The sequence below is a fragment of the Calonectris borealis genome, chromosome 11 (assembly GCF_964195595.1).
Source record: "Calonectris borealis chromosome 11, bCalBor7.hap1.2, whole genome shotgun sequence".
In the NCBI taxonomy this organism is placed as follows: Eukaryota; Metazoa; Chordata; class Aves; order Procellariiformes; family Procellariidae; genus Calonectris; species Calonectris borealis.
The window spans coordinates 14,967,141-14,986,020 of record NC_134322.1 but is presented as its reverse complement, the minus strand read 5'-3'; the positions used below and the strand labels follow the sequence as shown (position 1 = coordinate 14,986,020).

The 18,880-nt window shown below is 34.3% G+C and overlaps 1 protein-coding gene across 7 annotated transcripts in view; it reads right to left on the bottom strand.

Annotated features, from left to right (window-relative positions):
* Positions 1-219: 219 nt before the first annotated feature.
* The window catches only part of UNC13C (unc-13 homolog C), a 244,707-nt gene continuing 226,046 nt past the window's right edge, over positions 220-18,880 (bottom strand). For all 7 annotated transcript variants that reach the window (XM_075160101.1, XM_075160104.1, XM_075160102.1 and 4 more), the window contains 4 exons: positions 18,178-18,325; positions 3,473-3,565; positions 2,587-2,746; positions 220-1,621 (listed from right to left, as the gene is read on the bottom strand). In XM_075160101.1, coding sequence (XP_075016202.1) covers positions 1,336-1,621; positions 2,587-2,746; positions 3,473-3,565; positions 18,178-18,325 — 687 coding nt within the window. In that variant the 3' untranslated portion in view covers positions 220-1,335. The remainder of the gene's footprint in view (positions 1,622-2,586; positions 2,747-3,472; positions 3,566-18,177; positions 18,326-18,880) is intronic.

Here is an 18,880-nt window from a genome sequence, read left to right as displayed (position 1 = left end):
CATTATATTTTATATATATGCCTACCTCATTTATTATAGTTTTTTAGGACACTGGCATATCAAATCTTACACTTATAAAAGAGCCAGATGCCAGACACTGGAAATCGTACTTTGATATATTATAAAGCTATATTGTAAGCCCACTGCATGGGCTTCACATGCACATAAAACCTATAGGTACATAAATAATGTCAAATGACAAAACTAGAAAGCAGTTTCTTCATACTTTATTTTACAGTTTCTCACTAAATATATTTACAGGACACGAAGTTTGCTTCAGTGCAATACATAGTAATGTTGCATAAGTACAAACTGTTGAACTTTTCTAAAAAAAATAAAGAAATAAAGCACTTAACTGATGTTACAGCTAAGTATGTAAAGCAACGGTAATAACTCTGAGTGAAAATGCTAACAGCATCTTTTCTTTTCATAAACAATTTCTAGAAACAAACCACAAACTGGCATTACATATTCCAAACTACTAACCCTTGTACAGTACCATATCATTTAAAAAAATGATTTTTTTAAAAGCACATATACTGTACTGTATGGCAGTCTTTTTCTACAGATACTGACTTACTCTTTTAATACAAATATGATATTACCTTGGCAGTTTTGAAGAACAAAGTTATCTCAAGATATCAAACATCAGTAACAAACTCTGATAAGCACAGCTTCTTGAGAACTTGCTTTAACAGCATTTCTTCACAGTGATATTTATGAAAGGTTGGAAAAAGATTAGCATAAAATATTTCCATCCTTTTTCAGTTTTTATGCAAAAATCATTACTTTATATTGGTAATTATAAAATTACAAACACTTTCTATAAGTAACTGCATCTGTAGTAATGATAGAAAAAGTTATCAGTAAGATACCTAAAATGAGGCTTGCATAAAATGATAGTTTGAAGACAACTAGGTGCATTTTTTTTAAAATAATAGTAAGGGAGGTAACTTAATTTAGAATAAGCAACACGGTAGTTTAACAGAGACAACCTAATAATCAATTAAAAAAGCTCATTATTTATTCATAAATGTTTAAAAATAAAGGAATTTTGATGAGATGAAATCAACATTTAAAAAGACATGATGTAACATTTACTCTTAATCTTAGTTTTGGCACTTCATTGGAACAATTACTTTACCAAAGACCAAAATATGTATAAAAGATATAGAGCTCCTTGACATACCTTGCAAATATAGTACATAAGTACTGGCAAACACTGAAAATGTAGTTAGTTAAACATTCCCACAGATTTGCACATGCATGCACTATTCAGACAACAGCATTGTATCTATGTTCTTGGCGGTGACAATCTTGCATTACTTAGGTATTTTAGGCCATTTCTTCAGCAGATCTTATTTCTGATTTAAGTCTTACAAATTCTTTAGCAACTTCATCATTGGTCCTCTGAGAAAGTATTCTAAGAATTGTTAACCCAGTTTCATCTACAGAGATGTTTCTCAACAAGGGGTACCAAGATGCACAGCTACCTTTCTCTGCTATGTTTTGCAGCTGAATAACTGTCATTCCTATAATGCGATCTTCCCTAGCAAAGCAGTAATCTTTCACTGAGAGGTGAAGTTCGTAGGCTCCTGGTTTATCTTCGTTACTCAAAATGCTGCATGGATTAAAAATATGAATTTAGAACAAGGAGTTCAGTTTAATTCCCCTAAGAAATGAACGTACTCTAGAAACCTTGTAAAAATTAAAGTGATAGCGATAGTTTAATTTTTGTAGTTCCATTTTGTTGCAACAGAATATCATTCAGTTTTAAACTTCCTACACAGTTAACTTTTCAGATGCTACTGAAGATGTAGCCTCTGTTCTCACTGACCTGAACAATGAATTCATTATTCCCTCAATATCTGAAATAAATACTGTTACCTTTCCCTAGAAAGTACCTAAAATGTTCAACTAGTTCCACAACTATCATAACCGCATCTTTAAATCTACTGCAAAAAATAAAGAAAATCACTGGCAGCAAGCTTCAAAAGGAGCTTTGTGGTCAGACACTGAGAAAGTGAACTCTGTCCTAGTCAGGGTCGGGGGGTGAGGGGAGGAAAATGAATTGGTCTCAGTTATGAAAGGGGAGGAGGAGTACACAGGTGAGAGTTGCTCTGAAAAGTACTAAATTTAAAACTCCAGGTTAGGTGGAAGTTTCTTATTGCTTTAAGAATTAAATAATAGAGATAAATAATACTATTAATGCATGTACAACCCTTTACATATTTAGATATCTCAACAGTCATAAAGGCTCAGATATTTAGCAGATATTAATGCTTCAGTCCAGATAACTACTTAGACAAATAGGTTCCTAGGTGTATAAATAGTTATTCTTGTGTAGGGAAATGAATTGTACATTTTAACCAGCTTTTGTAAGACTGAAAGCTTAGTGGTTGTCATTCGTCTTCGTATAAAACAAAGATACAAATTACTAAATAATTTTGAAGCGCTGTCTATATCTATGGACTCTGATGTGTATAGCTGCCTTAGGATGTTTTTTTATGTTCTTACTGCTTTAACTGCAAGAAATTATAATAAAATTTGCATAAAATACGCTATTAACAGACAAAAAAAACTTACAATTGGAAAGTTTCATTGTATTTTGGTGACCAGGTGTTGCTCTTTGTCTTGGTTCCATGTTTTCTTTTCTTGTCACTTAGGTTAGGACCTAATATGCAAACTTCCACAAATGGCCGGAACATAGCCGTCGTTTGCCAGTTTAGGTTATTAATTGCCACAACTATAAAGAAATAAAAGAAATCAATTTAAATAAAATTCCATTGGAAGAGCTCCAATTAATTACCCAATATGACTTTGTATAGCTAATGAAGGGTGACCCGAGAGCTTTCCTATAGGATACCAATACCTGGCAAGGTGGAGTTTTGCCTGTTCTCTGCCAAGTAAGTTGTCTGACTACTTTCAGTTACAACAGGAGCAAATATAAACATATATTTTACCAATGCTTTACATTAACAGCTCTTTTGTCTGCTACCTTCACTGTAATTAGAAAATCAGCTTAAACTAATCTAAATGATACTGCTTTTCCTCTGGAATTCTGGTTGGGCAGAACAAAGGCATTTTGTTAAAAATGGAACTTTTTAAGTCTTGGTGCAGTCATTCACTACCCAGCTTTGCTACAGCTTTTGGAAAATTAAATTATATGCAAGCAATTCAGAATTCTAATTTGGACATTTGAATTTATAACTCCATAACTTCGTATAATAAATTTTAACTGTCTATGCAGAGAAGCACAGACATTACTTACCTGCATAATCTTAACTTCTGTTGATGTTGAGCAAGGAAAAAGTATGATCCTAATCACCTGAAGCATACTCATAGCTTTGCAAGTACTGTAATACTTAACATTTGTTATTTCATTATTGATATGTTTTACTTAGCATGTAGTGCTTGGGGGTTTTGGACTTTGTAGTTGCTTTCTTTTTAAAATCAGCTATTGGAAACTTACCTTTTACAGTGACTTTATGCTCACCAGTTCCAGGATGTGTAGAGACATCCACCTGTATAGATATCTCACCCACTGAATTATTAGTGGTTTGACCTGAAATAATAATTAGTAGATTAGTACACTTGGCTTCCCAATACATCAAGAGAAATAGACAGTGAAAGAAGGTGAGCGATATTTTCTGTCAGAAACACTTAGAAATTTCTGACATGTATTTCACATTTAAGTGGGAATCAGTTACGATTCATAAGTGATTTTGCCACAAAAGTACCTAGCAATTGCAAACGTCCGTGTAAAGTGCCTTAGTAAAAAAAAAAAACCCTTTCACCTGGAACCTTCCACTCTTCTTGTCAGTAGGTGTGTTTGCATCTTGAAATGCAGAAATTAGTGGTTTTGTCAAACTTTGTTTGTATGTGCACCCCAAAAATCTTATTGCAAGTACGCATTTGGAAAGTTATTTCTGTATTGTTATTGACAATAATTGAATCCTTTGCTGGGGATTATGTCTAAGCAAACTACCAAAGTTCTGCACTAGCACAGCCACAGGAGCTTAAAGAAAAAAGGGAAGGTTGTAGGGATAGCAGAGGAGCCAGGAACTTAATTTTGAAAGTGCACCAGTGCAGGTTCTAAGTCAATTTGCACATAATGATTCCTTAAAAGGACTCTCAGTATGTATTGAAAGGTCCTTTAATATATCAGATTATAACAGTACAATATAAATAAAATTGGATATGTTTACTTGTTCTTTAATTGGATGACTGTGAACTGCGCACTTGCTCCCCAGTCTAATCTCTGTGAACCATATACTAAACCAAATTAGTACCCCTTTATAACTGGCTAATATTTCTGTGGGTTAGCAGAGGAGAGATTCTATCTTCTATTTATACAGACATTCCTTATCCAGTGGTTCCCCATCCATCTATATTTGAGGAGAAACAAACATGCCTTTAGAAGTTTTCCAGCAGCTCATGCAGGAATTAAGGAAGGAGTACAGAGAAGAGGGAAGTCTTGTGTAATCATACTGGGGAAAATGATTTTTTTTTTTCCCCTGAGTTAGTTTATACCCAGAATATATTTTTTTTGCCTTATCATGCATAGTTTTTTCTGGATTTCACCATCAGTGGCTTCCTAGAAATGTGTTCTACAGTGATGCTTATTCGTTGCATTGTCGTAATCTGTAACTACATTCTCTGTACTGGTTGAACATTGCAAGGTCAATTAAACGCTCTTACCCCAAGCAGTACTGCTTCAGAGAACAAGTTTTTTTCTGGATACATCAAAATGTGGAAATTCAGTGCTCAATTAACTTGTTCAGAACCCTTGAACACTGTTCTGCATTTTCCAACTTCCAGGTGAGTTTGGCTCGGAATTGTCATGAGTCCACTTTTGAACCGCAGTCAACAGTGTTTTAGCAAAGATACACAGCCTCAATATCTTAATCTGGTTATAGCTGCTACTTCTGAATCGCAGAGTACCTGTACAAGTTTTTCTGCTTAGATGTATTTCAGTACCAGCCAGAGGGTTTGGACCACATGTAAATAGGCAATTTGTTAGACAGCAGATTTTTAATGACAAAAAGTTTAGTTTCAGTGGCAGCCATTAAACTTCTTGTTGGATTTGGATAATTAAAGCTGCACCATACGGGATCTCTAATTAAGTTGCGGAATCATGCTACATCTTGTTCACAATAAATAATACATATTTTTTTTTTAAGAATATGTATAAAGAGATAGGAATGAAATGGACTAGAAAAGCTAAATAAAATCAGTAGAACAGCTTTATTTAGAAGAGTAAAATAATGTATCATCTGACTGTACAGTAAAATTAGTTTTTATTTAGGAAGAGAAAGGAAATTCTCTTTTGGTCAAGGTCATAAAGTTAAAGCTGATTTCCTTTTCTCTTGCAAACACAGTATCTGCAGACCATGTATCAGTGAGTAGCATAATATTGACATTGAGTTTCTGCTGTTGGAAAAAAAAAATATTTATGAATTTAAAAAAAAATATTTGGAGTGCAAAGGGCTATGTAAAATTATTCTGTACAGAAAATAAAGATTTTTAAAAAGGCCTTATTTTCATTATGCAAAATGTGGTGTTTTTAATGGAGTTCTATTTAACCTAGTGTGCTGACTTGTGTGAAAACACCTTCCCTTATATTTATATGGATTACTTAACTTGAATTAAATGAAGACAACACCTTTTTTTTTTTTTACACCTAAAATTCAGAAGGCAGCTTATCTGGGCTAATACTCCAATATTATATATAATTTATATTTATATATAGGTTATTCTCATTAGCTTTCTGATGCTGTAAAGTAAATCAAAGAGAGTAGAGACCGGAGCTTCTAGAGCATTAATCTGTCTTGTTCTTTCATACTGTGAAATTCCATCTTTTCAAATTGTTACATACTGCATGGAATTCAACCTTAACAGGTTCTTTTTGTGGTGGTGGACCTTTTTATGAATGATGCTTCTGATTCCACATATAGCCATCTTTGATTATGAAGTTTGAGTTGAACGTACTGTAACTCTAAGTCATTAATCTTTTGTTCTGATTAAAAAGCTTTCATTGCTAAGCTGGACAGGAGAAGAGAACCAGGAATTTGCAACATCTAAATCACAGGGACACTGAATGGATAGGATAAACTGAATGTACTGAGAGAGAATATGAGATAATACTGAAAACAGCTGACATTAAAATGACTCTACATTTCACTATTGCTGAGAAAACTTCCTGCAACAGAACGTCTCAGCCAGCAGAGACAATTTCTAGTGGAGTCTAGAATATAAGCTTGGTTTCTTTCAGTTACCACCCCATCCATCTTGTATTTGCTTTCTCTCTCTCTCTCTCTCTCTGACCTGCTGAACAAACTACAGATGCAATTCTAGGACATTCAGTATTTGCTTGTAGCAGCTTTTGTTGACATTCGAGAACTATGGCACTTCATTTTAAAGTCTCTGATCTGTCTATTTCTGCTGTTTTGTTTTATTTCTTGCTACCAGTTCTTGTAAAGTCACAGCAGGAATTAGTGATTCTGATTGCACTATAGAAAGATCCGTTTATCGTACCACATTTAACAAGTTAATTTAACTGACAACAAATATCTAGCCCTGCACTGCAGAGGATGATTGCACTTTTCTTCCTTTAGTACTGTAATATAGCTCATTAGAAGCTTAACAAACTTACAAATAATTCTGCTTTATGTTTGAAAACCTTATGGTTGTTTAACTGTTACTGCTTCCACTCTAAACTCCGCTTTAGCTTTTATTTGTTAGGTTATTTAAATGAATCAAAATACAGCATCCTCTCATAGGTGGGTTTTAAAGTGATCACCTGCATTTAAACTGCAGTCATTCTGTTGCAGCAAACAAACTGTAAAGGAGAAAAAATATTCCCTCTGACCAAAGACGCTTGCACCTCAGAGGACAAAAAGTCCAAAACTGTCAGGATTTGATTATTTAGCACCTGGAATGTCATCAATGTGATAGTTGTTATAGCCCTAATGATCTGGACAGAAGAGATCCATTTTGGACCAAGGACCTAGTCAAATCTTTCTTAGTCATGATAGTCATATTGGCTATATGCACACAGAGACTAATTCTTCTGTCTTCTATTCCTTAGTAGGTACCTTTGCAGAAGTGTGAACTTGTGGACTCTGGTAGAGAAAATAGCAGAAAATACAAGTGGAAAATGAGTTATGTATATTTTGTAAAAATAAAGCAGAAACTCCCTATATTTTCTAGAATAATATTCCTGCTAAATGCAAGAGACTCCTACTGAATCGGTCTGTGGTTGTGCACAACAGTGCATTTCTGTGAAAGGGGTTCTTTGTCCTGCTTGAATCCTTTAGTAGCAAAAAGTTTTAAACAAGTTTTCTTATCAGGAGGTCTTTGGAAACTAACTTACAGGTTTGCATGAAAAAAGAGCACAGCAGAAATAAATGGGATTCACAGAAAATGAGCTAGCATAAAATTTAAGAATAGAATTTAAGACCTTGAAATAGCAGGAGCAGTACCTCTAATGGAGGGTACTTTCCAGCTGCTCTGGAAGTTGGAGCATGGAAACTGGGATGCTTTCATAATTTCTTGAAAAAAAAAATGGAAAATGTTAAGAGTAGTTTGTTTTGGGGGCTACCAGGATCACTGGTATGCAGCATGGACCTCAATAAGAGTGGCAAAACACATCTGAGAAGCTGATCTAATCATTGGACTGTTCATAGGTCTCAGCTCTGACTCTCCAACTACCACAGTTACACTGCTATGAGTATTTAAGATAGCAGAGTTTGTGTACGTAATTACTAAAACCAGCACTGTAACTATGCCCAAAGTTTGCACTATTTATATATTCTAATACAAACTTAGGAAAGTTTACATGATGATGCAAATTCTCATACAGAAGTATTTATGGACAATAAAATTGCTGTGTCTGAAAAGGTATTGCCTATCTGTTAACAAAGTTAGTTTTTATCTGGTATTGTATTTAGACAAATATTATCATCAATCTTGCAATCTCTTCTATTTACAGTTCAGTATGGCAAAATTTGGTAGCTATACGAAAGTGAAACACAGCAGCCTTGAAAACTGAGCAGTGAAAAACCAATAATTTGATGGTGTAAAAAAGTCAGACAGAAATACATAGTACTGAACCCTAAGAGAAAAATCTGTCCGTGCACTCAGCCATGCAAGCCTTCTCTTTCATCAGCTCTGTGCCTGTAGTACAGAGTTTGAAAATGGTTGTATAATCCTAGGTTAACATATCATTTTGTGATATGGAACATAGAATCATAGAATAGTTTGGGTTGAAAGGGACCTTTAAAGGTCATCTAGTCCAACCCCCCTGCCGTGGGCAGGGACATCTTCAACTAGATCAGGTTGCTCAGACTACATCAACTACCTTATGTTCTACCTTATGATAGCAATTCTTTCTTTTGAAACTGCTTTAAGATCTTTTAGTATTCATCATATCTTCCTGCTGGTAGTTTTGTGTAAAATCCTTAAATCTGGAGGAGGTTTTATTTGAGGGTCTGCTTCTCACAACATAAAGAATAAAAGACAGTACCAAATTTGTGTCAGAGAGAAAGAGAGAGATTTTAAGGGCATGCTTGCAAAACAAGGATTCTTTTTATGCTATAAAGTCATCTAGTAGCAAAAGAGAAGAATAATGAATGTTTTTATTGTTCTTCAGCTAGGGACATATTCTTCTTGTTTTATCCAATAACAATTACAGCTTTCAATAACAACAGATTTAATTATTTTTTCTTGTCTTTTTCTATTTGATTTTTTTTTTACTGTTGAACTCCAGAAGCATTAATTTTTAAAGGGTTTGTGGTCTGTTGGTGTCCGTTCTTGTTTCGTGGTGCTTGCAAGGACAATTCTAACTATACAGTCATATTGTAAAAGTAAGACTCAATTTTTGCAAAATATTTATGAGGACAATATGCAGATGTTCTTACGCCTGTCTCTATGAGCCTCTCCCCAAACTTGCGTTGCATTTGCAAAGTTCATAGGACTTGTTTAGAAAATTGTTTTATTCAAAATTATTCAAAAAATTCTGTTTTATTAAAAAAAAAAAAAATCTTGGCAGTTAACAAGGTGGATCATTTTTTTCCTGTACCTGCTATTCAGTTTATAGATCTGCTGAGCCTTAAGTATATGGCTAAGTTGTCAGAGTGTGTGCATAAGAGAGTTGAGATATGAGACAACGAGGCATAGTCCAAACTAGAGCTTTTTGGAAAGTCAGGCAAAATCCAGTAGAAAAATAAGGGTTGGACTCTGTCACCAAAACCAGCATCTGGGTGTCCAAAACCTGATGTGGATCTAGATTCATGGTCTTTTTCAGCTCAGGTTCCAGAGAACTCAGAAATGTACTACATCCCTTCCTAATGTGAGAAGTTATGTATCTCTGAGGAGAGAATTGATTCAACTTCTGGAGGCTGGGATCTATTAAGCAGTCTACAGTGTCCAAAAGAGGTGTTTGAAAACAGAGCTCCTATTTGTATTTGAAAGGCTTTTTTACTATCTGCAGTTGTTACAACATAATAATCTATTATTTGCTTTGAAAAGAGAGCACTGAATATCCGAATTTATTGAATACAGAAAAATAATTATATTGTCAGAAGACCTTTACTTGAATTTACTATGTTGATTTTTCTTCACACAGTTATATTCCAGTTTTCCATACATTCATGGTTCCTTACATTTACTGAAGGGCTGAAATGACCCCTAGGTTGAGAAGGTAAACATGAATTAAATATTTTACTTTATGCAAAGGGAGTGCTTCATTAAACAGAAAAAGAATCTGTCATTTACCAGACACCCATCTGACTTTAAATACTAATGTGTTTTGTACTGAACCAATCAGTGCTTATATAATAATAATAAGAAGAAGGTAAGATGAGATTTGACAAAAATTTGTCCGTTTGTTTTTTTTTTTTTCTTTTGTTCATCTTGGAATTTTGTAATTTTCTCATTCCTTGGATTCATATTACCATGCTGGTATTTGGTATTTCTCTTCTTCCAGTTGGCATGGATCTATAATCAACTTTAGATTATTCACATTGTTCCTTTCTGCCCTACTTGAGCTCTCTGATTTCCCCAACTTCCATAGTAAATGGAAGTGATTCTTTCTTACTGAGTTTTTTCAGCCTTTCCCTTTATACTTATTTGATCAAGTATCTCTGTATGTCTACACTGCCTCCTTCTAATGTCTACGGTTCTTGTATTTTTATACTTCTGGGGCTAGATGCTCTTTCAAAGACCGTCTCCGTCCTGGACTTTTGTAGCTTCTTGACTTTCTCCTCCTCTCACCCAGGCACTCATGAAGTTGTTGCAAGTGATGACTTTTGCAGTATTTTTGCCCCAAAGTAGTCAAAGATAATAAGCTAGGCTCTGATATAATCTTTACAGCTCTATTAAAAGTTCCTAATTCCTAGATCCTAAATTTTTTTTGCTTTCTTTTTTTTTACTCTGGCTTTTAGGATTCAGGATTTCAAGACCTTCTTTACCTCTCTGAAGATTAGAAATCTAGTTTAAAAGAAAACAACTACCTGCAAACTAATCATCATGCATTACATGATTTAGGACCTGAGACTTAGAAAAGCTCACTAAGCACTGTGAGCCAGGCAATAAAACCAGCTGAACTGGCAATGTTGCCCTGTGGTAACCCTATCCTATCCCATTTGCTAGCTAGCTTCTTCAGCATAAACCTGACCATTTAAATACCAGACCATGCTTTGACCTTATAGGACATAAGAATGAAAAAGTTGAACAAATATTTTCAAGCGTTCACAGTGCCCAATGCTCCAGGAATTACACAAGCTATGAAATCAACATTTTAATTCAGACAAACATTTGTCATCTTCTGATTAACGATGCCAATAAAATACATATATTTGTCTGGGGTTCATCTGCTAATTTATTAGAAGACAAAAGATCAGGGTGATCAAGTTGTTTTTTTACAGGATCCTGAGGCTTTATAATTTAGAGGAAAATCTTGAGTGCATGTTTTAACATTTTCATTTAATATAAAGAGTAAATTAAAGCTAAATTGTTAAGAGCTGGATGTAGTAAGCTAAATGATCTCTTCTGTATGTGTGTTTAGATAAAAGGAAGGCAAGCAGGGAAACCTGTTTGTAGTAATGATAACCATGCTAACTGCAACACGTGCTTTGCTTTAAGAAGTTGCTATACAAACTGTTGATAATTGTTTGTTTTGGGGGATTCTGAGAACAAAGTTCAGTTACTTGATGGCGGACTTTCAGCAACCATTCTTTCACCAGGCTGCCATGAAAAGATTGAAAAGATTTAGAAGGTTTGTATTTGATTAGAAAACATAAATCACTTGTCTTAAGGATCACTTGATGTGAAGGTATTAAGGTTGACAGAAGATTCTGCAGCATCTGTAAGCCTCTCAATTGTACAAAGCCACAGTATCAAAATACATGCTCTCCTATTTGAATTTCTGTAATGTCAGACAGAGTGATATGAGGGATTTGGACAGCATAATATAAAAGCAGAATATTATGGTATGAGTAGAAAGTATTGGTTTTGAGTGCCAGGGTGGAATCCCCAGTTAAGGCTTTCCCCTTCACCTCTACCTAGTGTAAGCCATGCTTCACATGATGAGAGCTGGCAATTACACAACCCCATTGTGACCCTCTGCTCTCTGTAGCTGCTTGTATGTCCGCATGTTAAGAAACCAGGGATGAGCCAGCTTAGATCTGGGAGGTGAGTATCTAATTAGCATCATCCGTCCACCCATATGTGTGGACATACTGGACATACTGTCCAGTGTTTCAACCAGGCAACACACAGGCAAGTATAGCCTCTGAAGTTGAGGTTTATATATGTAGTGCATGCTCCACTGATACATTAAGAAGTTATTTTTTAAAACTAATGTCATATAACTGATGGATACCAGTAGCTTGTGTTCATTTTCTTGAAGACTTAAGAGAAACTCTAACATACAATTTATTTCTAATTTAGGTGCTTTACTATTTCATTTAAGGAGTAACCAAAGAAATTTTCTATTGTGACAGCCTCTTAAGTGAATGTTCTGTAAAAACCTTTATGCTTCACCAGCAGTCTGGTTTTTTAATATGTGAACTTTTAAAATATTTATTTTCTGGCACTATTCTGAATGCATTTTTTTGATATTAGCATATGCTAGAATACTTATATTAGTTGTAATTCTGCAAGTTTCTTCATTGTTCTTATGTTTTCTGTTGTTTGTTACTATACAAACAACAATTCCTTGCAATTGTACGCTGATTTCTGCAGCTTATAATGCAGGTCTATTTTCTTCTCTCATGAGATAAGGTTGTATAACATGTGATTGTGACCTCAATTTGAAACTACAGTGGATGAAGCAGGGATTATTTCTTGAGTTAAATTCTGTCTGAAGTATAGGTTATGAGAGAACTGGAAATGCTCTGTAGGACTTAAAGTTCATGATAGAATAAAGGTATAGCTTTCAAAATATGACAGTTAATAATACAACAGTTTTGACACACAAAAGAACAGAAAAAAAAATCTTTCCTTTTTCACTTATAAGAGTTGCTAAATGATTTTTATTTTCTATAGTTGGATGTCATCTATCTGCTTACCTAAACTATAGTATGTTTGCTGTTTTCTAAGTTCACTATCAGTTTAGTATTTGAATCTGGTTCCATATATTTAAGAAGATAGAAGATAGTGAGGTTCTGCTTTGCCTTGTACCATTACAAGTTGCAAAGGAACACAGAATTGAATTTTGGCTTGGCAGTTGAAAAGAATTTCTCTTCATTTTTGATCATGTAATTTCCTTCCCTACATGGGTGGCTTCACAAGACAAGTATGGAGTTACTTAGGTAAATATTTTTAATTCTGCTTATTATCTTTTCTTGTTTTCAGATGCTTCTTCCCTTTTTAGCTTTCAATTGTCCAGCATAAGAACGAAGAAATCCGATACAAATCAGCTGACATGAAAGAATAGCCTTTTCTCCAGCCATTTAAACGCACAAGTAGGGATTGTGGTATGAGCTCCATGTTGCTAGATGAGTATTGATTTTTCTGCTTAAGTAATACAAGCTCTTTAAAGTCAAGCTAAAAAATATATTGCAGTCCTGCCGCTATGGATTGCTATGTCGTATACCTTACAATAACAGTAGCATTCTCTAATGAGGTTTATAGAACTAAGCTGCTGTAAATTTATAAGGAAAAATATTTCTCTGACTATTTCCGATAAGTAACCATTTATAGATGCAACAGTGGCATTTACTTTGGAGAAATTAGTCATGATAAATGAGAGCAAATTCAGGACACTGTAATGTTTGAGGTGCTGTCTTTTTATGTAGTTTGCTAAAACTAAAATTATATTTGTCCAAAAGTTATTAGAGTTGATGATAACCAAATGTAAACATTCACAACACAGGCTATAGTTTATGATATTACTGAAGATTTAAGACAGTTGCTAGACTAAACCACAGCCATAAATCTCCTTTTAATTTTGCTATCCTTTAAATTAAGTAGTCTAAAAGGTGAAGGTATAACTTAACTTAATTCAATAAAAAGGTGACTGCCAGGCTGAAAATTCTCTCTTTTTTTAGGAACAAATTTTGAGAAGCATCACCGGGACTGGTCTGAGCTTTGACTAACAGTAAGTCAAATATACTATAGAGTAGGAAAGTTTGTATGATAGGCCAATAGATACAGGTGTAGTTTTACTTCAGTGTTCTGAGCCTGTTCCTTCTCTTCTGAAATAGAAAAGTACAGTAAGAGTTTGTCTTTTTGCCTTTTTTATAGTTTTGTCTTGATTGTGAAAACGTGGTTGAATTTAGCTCAAGGTTAGTTAAAATTTGCTTGTCCTGCCTGAACTGAAATTTGACCTTTTTGTCTAGAGTTGATGTAGGTTGATAACTTGTATAAATACATCAATGTACAAATACATGGTCTTTTGCAGAAACCTTTGAGCTTTCCTTGATGATATTCTGTGCTGGCTTGTTGGCTGCCATCCAGCTGTTAGCCAGCCATGGTGTGTTTTAGACATACAGCACTGAACCCCCAAGTCCCTGCAACTGAGCAGGGTTTTATAGGTTAGGCTTGGCAGTGTGCTACTATTTTACAGCTGATTCATGCTTGGCACAAGTGTAATGTGCACAAACAATTGTTTGGTCACAAATATGTTGAAAACAACCCATATTATAGTCTGAATTTATGCAAAAATGTTATCCTGCAGCTGAATTTAGAGGAGAAAAAAATCACTTTTACAGTACAAGCTAATGTATATTATTAGTAACGCCCAATCTAAAAGTGACAATTTACAGCTGACGGAAGTCTGAAGGAAACAGAATCAATCAGAGATCTGAACCTCAGGGGATCTGCTTGGTAATGGCGTATTGATGCTATGAGATTCTCACTTGGCTGTGTTTTATATGCTCTTTGCAGAGGTATCAATGATCATATAGCGTGTAAGATACTAGTCATCCAGGCTTTGAAATACAGTTCTCTTCACTAAACTGCCTTCAGTTTTTTCAAAATCCTTTAGGTCTGTATCAATGTCCATTTTAGAGACTCTAAAAGTGACCTGCTCTGTGAAAATGTTCTTGGCAGCGCTAACGCTACTGTATGGTTGAATAAGAAGAAAACACTGTTCCAGAAGAATGTGCTTACAACAGGCACTGAAGAATTACCTGGACACCGTCTGGTTAATATTAAATGTGAACTTCAGATAATTGGAACTAAATTTCATTAGCAGTTTATAATTCATTGTATGTGAAATTATAAAAGTTTTCCTACCAAACAATATCGATTATTTGCAAAAGAGAATGCGGCTCTACAAGTTTTATGTTTGTGGGTTGGGATTAAAATAGATCAAGTACTGGCAGGTTTTGCTTATTTTTCTGAAATAAAATTCCTTTTTTATACTAAGGGACAAACATAGATAATCTTCCCCATTACTATCATATTGATACCAATGTTAAAATCTGTAACAATCAGAGTCTCAGCAGTATTTAATTTCCAAACAAGCTGAAATTCTGTGGTAGATCTGGGATAGCAGTAGGGATGTAATCGGAGAAGAGAAACCTCTCTCCCCTCCTGTACGAGGCAGAAAGACAAGTATTTAATATGATAGCATATGACAGAACTTAAGCTATGTCACTAAGTAAGTATGCTAATCTGATATCTGTGTTGTCTAATAAATAAAGTAGATACAGACAACATTTTTCTTTTATCTTTCATTTTCATAGTGTGGTTACAGATTTGCTTTCACAACATTTAGTGAGGATTGAATTTATAACTTTAATCATCATATTCCTTTTAAATGGCAAATCATTATATGGAGAGAAAAAAAAAAGCAAAAAAAAAAAAGCAATGTTGTCAGTTATTCATAAAGTTACTGCTGGTTTTTGCTCAGTGTTGTTGTTTACTTATTCAAACAATTGTCTGTTTTGAAAACAGTCTTGAGAGTCTGTAGCAGTGCCTTGAAAAGGAAAAATCATCAGAGTAAGATTATGGCTGTTAACTTCATTAGTCCTTGACTGTGCGATAATTTGCTTTTAAAGTCTATGTCCACAACAATATAGTCTCCTGATGTATTTGAAAACGGCGATAAAAGTTTAGCTTTCAAGTACTTAGTGTATTGAAGCCACCACAAGAAAACCTATGAATCCCTGAGATTAAGTCATAATTTTAAAAGTTAGGAATGTTTTTATTAATATTGCCTATGCAAATTGCTTTGTTTCCAGGAAGCTCTTTAGGAATGAGTAGGCACAAAGGCTGGAAATCAAAACTCTGGTTCAAGCAATCATCCTTGTTTAGAAATGGTGCAAAAGCTATTTTGGATAATTTGGTTACTCCTACTGAACTTGACCCTGCATATACATGAATACAGGAAGTATCAAGGACAATAACATACACTTTTACATAGCTATTATGCTTTCTAGGGGAGGGAAAGTAAATCCCCCTCCTCACACCAATCAAACAAATTTTTGCCCTTCAGTTTCTTAGAAACACAGCAGTTTAATCATGGCAAATGAAAAAGTATCTTCACCTGTGGTTAAAAGTAAGCCTGATTATTGTCTGAGTCTAGTAGTCATTACAGGAAAACAGCATCCATTTTTATGTACAGTCATGGTTACTATTCAATATGCTGTTTTCTTTAGATTTGAAGTATTTTTTTTTTTCCCTTACTTTGAGTTTAATTATATCCAACTGTCTATTGATTATGGATTGGTTAACTGCACAAATATGAGGGCAGATATAAATCTAATTATACTTCAGAGAAAGATTCTGATTTGCGAACAGGATCATTTTAACTAAATGCTAATGATACAGCTACAGTTGTGAGGCTGGATGTTGCAATAGATGAGTTTTTTAGTTCTTGTAAATGAGACATTAAAGGATGATAAAAAGCTCTGAGTTACTTTTCCTTAACTTTCATTCCCAGTGGCTACATTTCTTATAATACTGGTGTGCAAATATAGGCATGCTAATGTGTGCACAGAAATGAACACAGACCTCAGACTGAAATCATGATGAAAATCAGAATATTCAAGTTTGTGGTTCAGGATTTATAAAAGATCTCTGCTTATGGCTACAACCTGGATAATTTTTTTTTCTCTGAAGTTGCAATGAAAGCATGCATAAGGAAAAGCAAAATATACTAGTAATTAATAATTTTCTACCTAAATCCATATGGTTAATCTTTTTTGAGAGGGGGGGAAAAAGAATCTATTCCTTATATATTACAGTTTTACAGCAATTTTCTCTCTTGTAATGTATGAATTATTAAGAGAGATCTTCAGTCTAATATGGAAGCTGCCTAGGAAATCATTCCTTGGAATTAATCTTGGGGCAAGCTGCAAAACTAATGTTTCATGCTTTTTATACTATGAGTAACATACTGTACTTCAGAGGTAAAAGCAATTGATTTCCAGCTTAACTGTTCAATTAAAACTTCTCTGATTCTCATGAGTGGGAGCAGAGAAATTCTAATTATAGATCAGCAAATTGTATTCCTTCCCAAAGATATTAAGTGGCAGACAGGCCATTTTTACAAATGCCCATTACATTCAAAAGAAATCTAGTAAAGATTAGTATTATGCAAAAATTTGCAGTTTCTAGAATGAAGAAACCGTTCAGCTTGGAATATAATGCACATTAGCTATATAAAAGCAGTTCCTGTATGTACTGTAGAAGTATGAAAACACTGTCCTAGATCAATAAGAAAAATGGAAAGCAATAGCTTCTTTTTGAAAATAGAAGGAATCTTTGCCTAAAAGTATAACCATGAACTCTTGCCCTCTTATTGAAACCACGGAAAGTTCTCTTCTGAAATACACCATTAATGAATGGTATATATATTTTAAATGAAAAGGACTTTGCGTTTTGATATTTTTGGTGCACTACACCAAAATTCTAGAGCAGGAAAAAGTGGCTTCAGTGTTGCTGATGTCCAGATTCAAAGTACACCTAATATCATATTCTTGCATGTTCTCTGTTTTGGTTTGCTTTTGGGAAAGTATAAAAATTTTGAATTTTGATAAGCAGGCATAAAAAATGATGTGACATTTTCAGCAGGATGGTTTTGAATCGGAATTCTAAAATGCACAAAGTAAAAAAATCCAGACAGGGAAAATAATGCAGTATTTTAGCCTACAGAAATCTTCTATTGCTTTTGAATCCCCAGATGACGTGCTAGAAGGAGAAGTTTGGGTTCTGTAGTGTGGAATCAGTGTGCTACACATTAAGGACATGTTGCTCAAAATTTATTGTTCTTAATCCCAAAAGGAAACCTTAAGGGATACGTTATGCTTTTTGCAGTTATTTGTGATTAGTAATTAATATCCTCCAGCTCTGAAAGTATCTACAGTTGCCAATGTACTCTACGAATTTACTCTGTTTCTCCAAATCTAATATGCACTCTGGTATGGCCTCTACAACCCTGTTTGTGTGTGGAGTGCTCCTATAAATAACCCTGACATTCAATGTCCGTATAGAGCTATGGGACCTATTCTTCATGTAAAGTGACAAGCTGATAAATGCACTGCCCTCAGATAAGCGCCATTGATTGACAACAGCAGTTGATGTGGGATAACATCACATGGGCAAATCTGTGACAATAAACTCTAAAATACCACAGTGTTTGGAGAATATGATTGGCAACCCATTATTTAAAACATTTAAAAATATAATTTGACATACTTATAATCTCTCTTACAGATCACTTACTTTGAGATGTCTGAGTGTCTATAAACTTCTTTATCAAGGTGTCAGTAGTTTGTGTGTAAAGGCTAAGAGCATATCTCAGGGACTGTAGGTCCGGGCTCTTTTCCAGGAAATTCTTTTTCAGCCCACTTCCTCCAGCATGGAAGTATTGCTAAAATGAAAAACAAATATCTGAAAGGCCTCAGTTACAGACATACAATTTTAAGTAAAATTCTTACACAAACTTTTAAAAATAACACCTGGCATGTATAGCTAGATTTATGATTATAGCAGTTGAGATAACTGTTATCATCTCTACTACAGAGCTTCTTTCCAAAGTAAAAATTTAAGCCTTGTGGGAGAAAAAAAAATACAAAATTTTAATTTTGGTCTTCATGATCTCAAGTATTTATATGTCAAAACTGGCTATACCTATCTATCTATCTACCTATCTATCTATTTGCAGGGTTCTTTTAGGTTGTGGAGAGTGGAATCGTTTTTAATTCTCTATCTAAAAAAAAATCTCTAAAATCAAGGCATGGTTTACAGCATGAGTAAAAAATATATTATTTCTGAGGGAAAGGGGAATTTTGTTAAAATTTTAAAAGAAAGGATCCTAAAATATGAAGTTTTGGATTAGCATTGCATTGTAATTGTGCCTGAAATTATGATTATGCATTGGGAGATTATGGAATTTTCCATGATGATTATCTTTTTTGATTCCAAT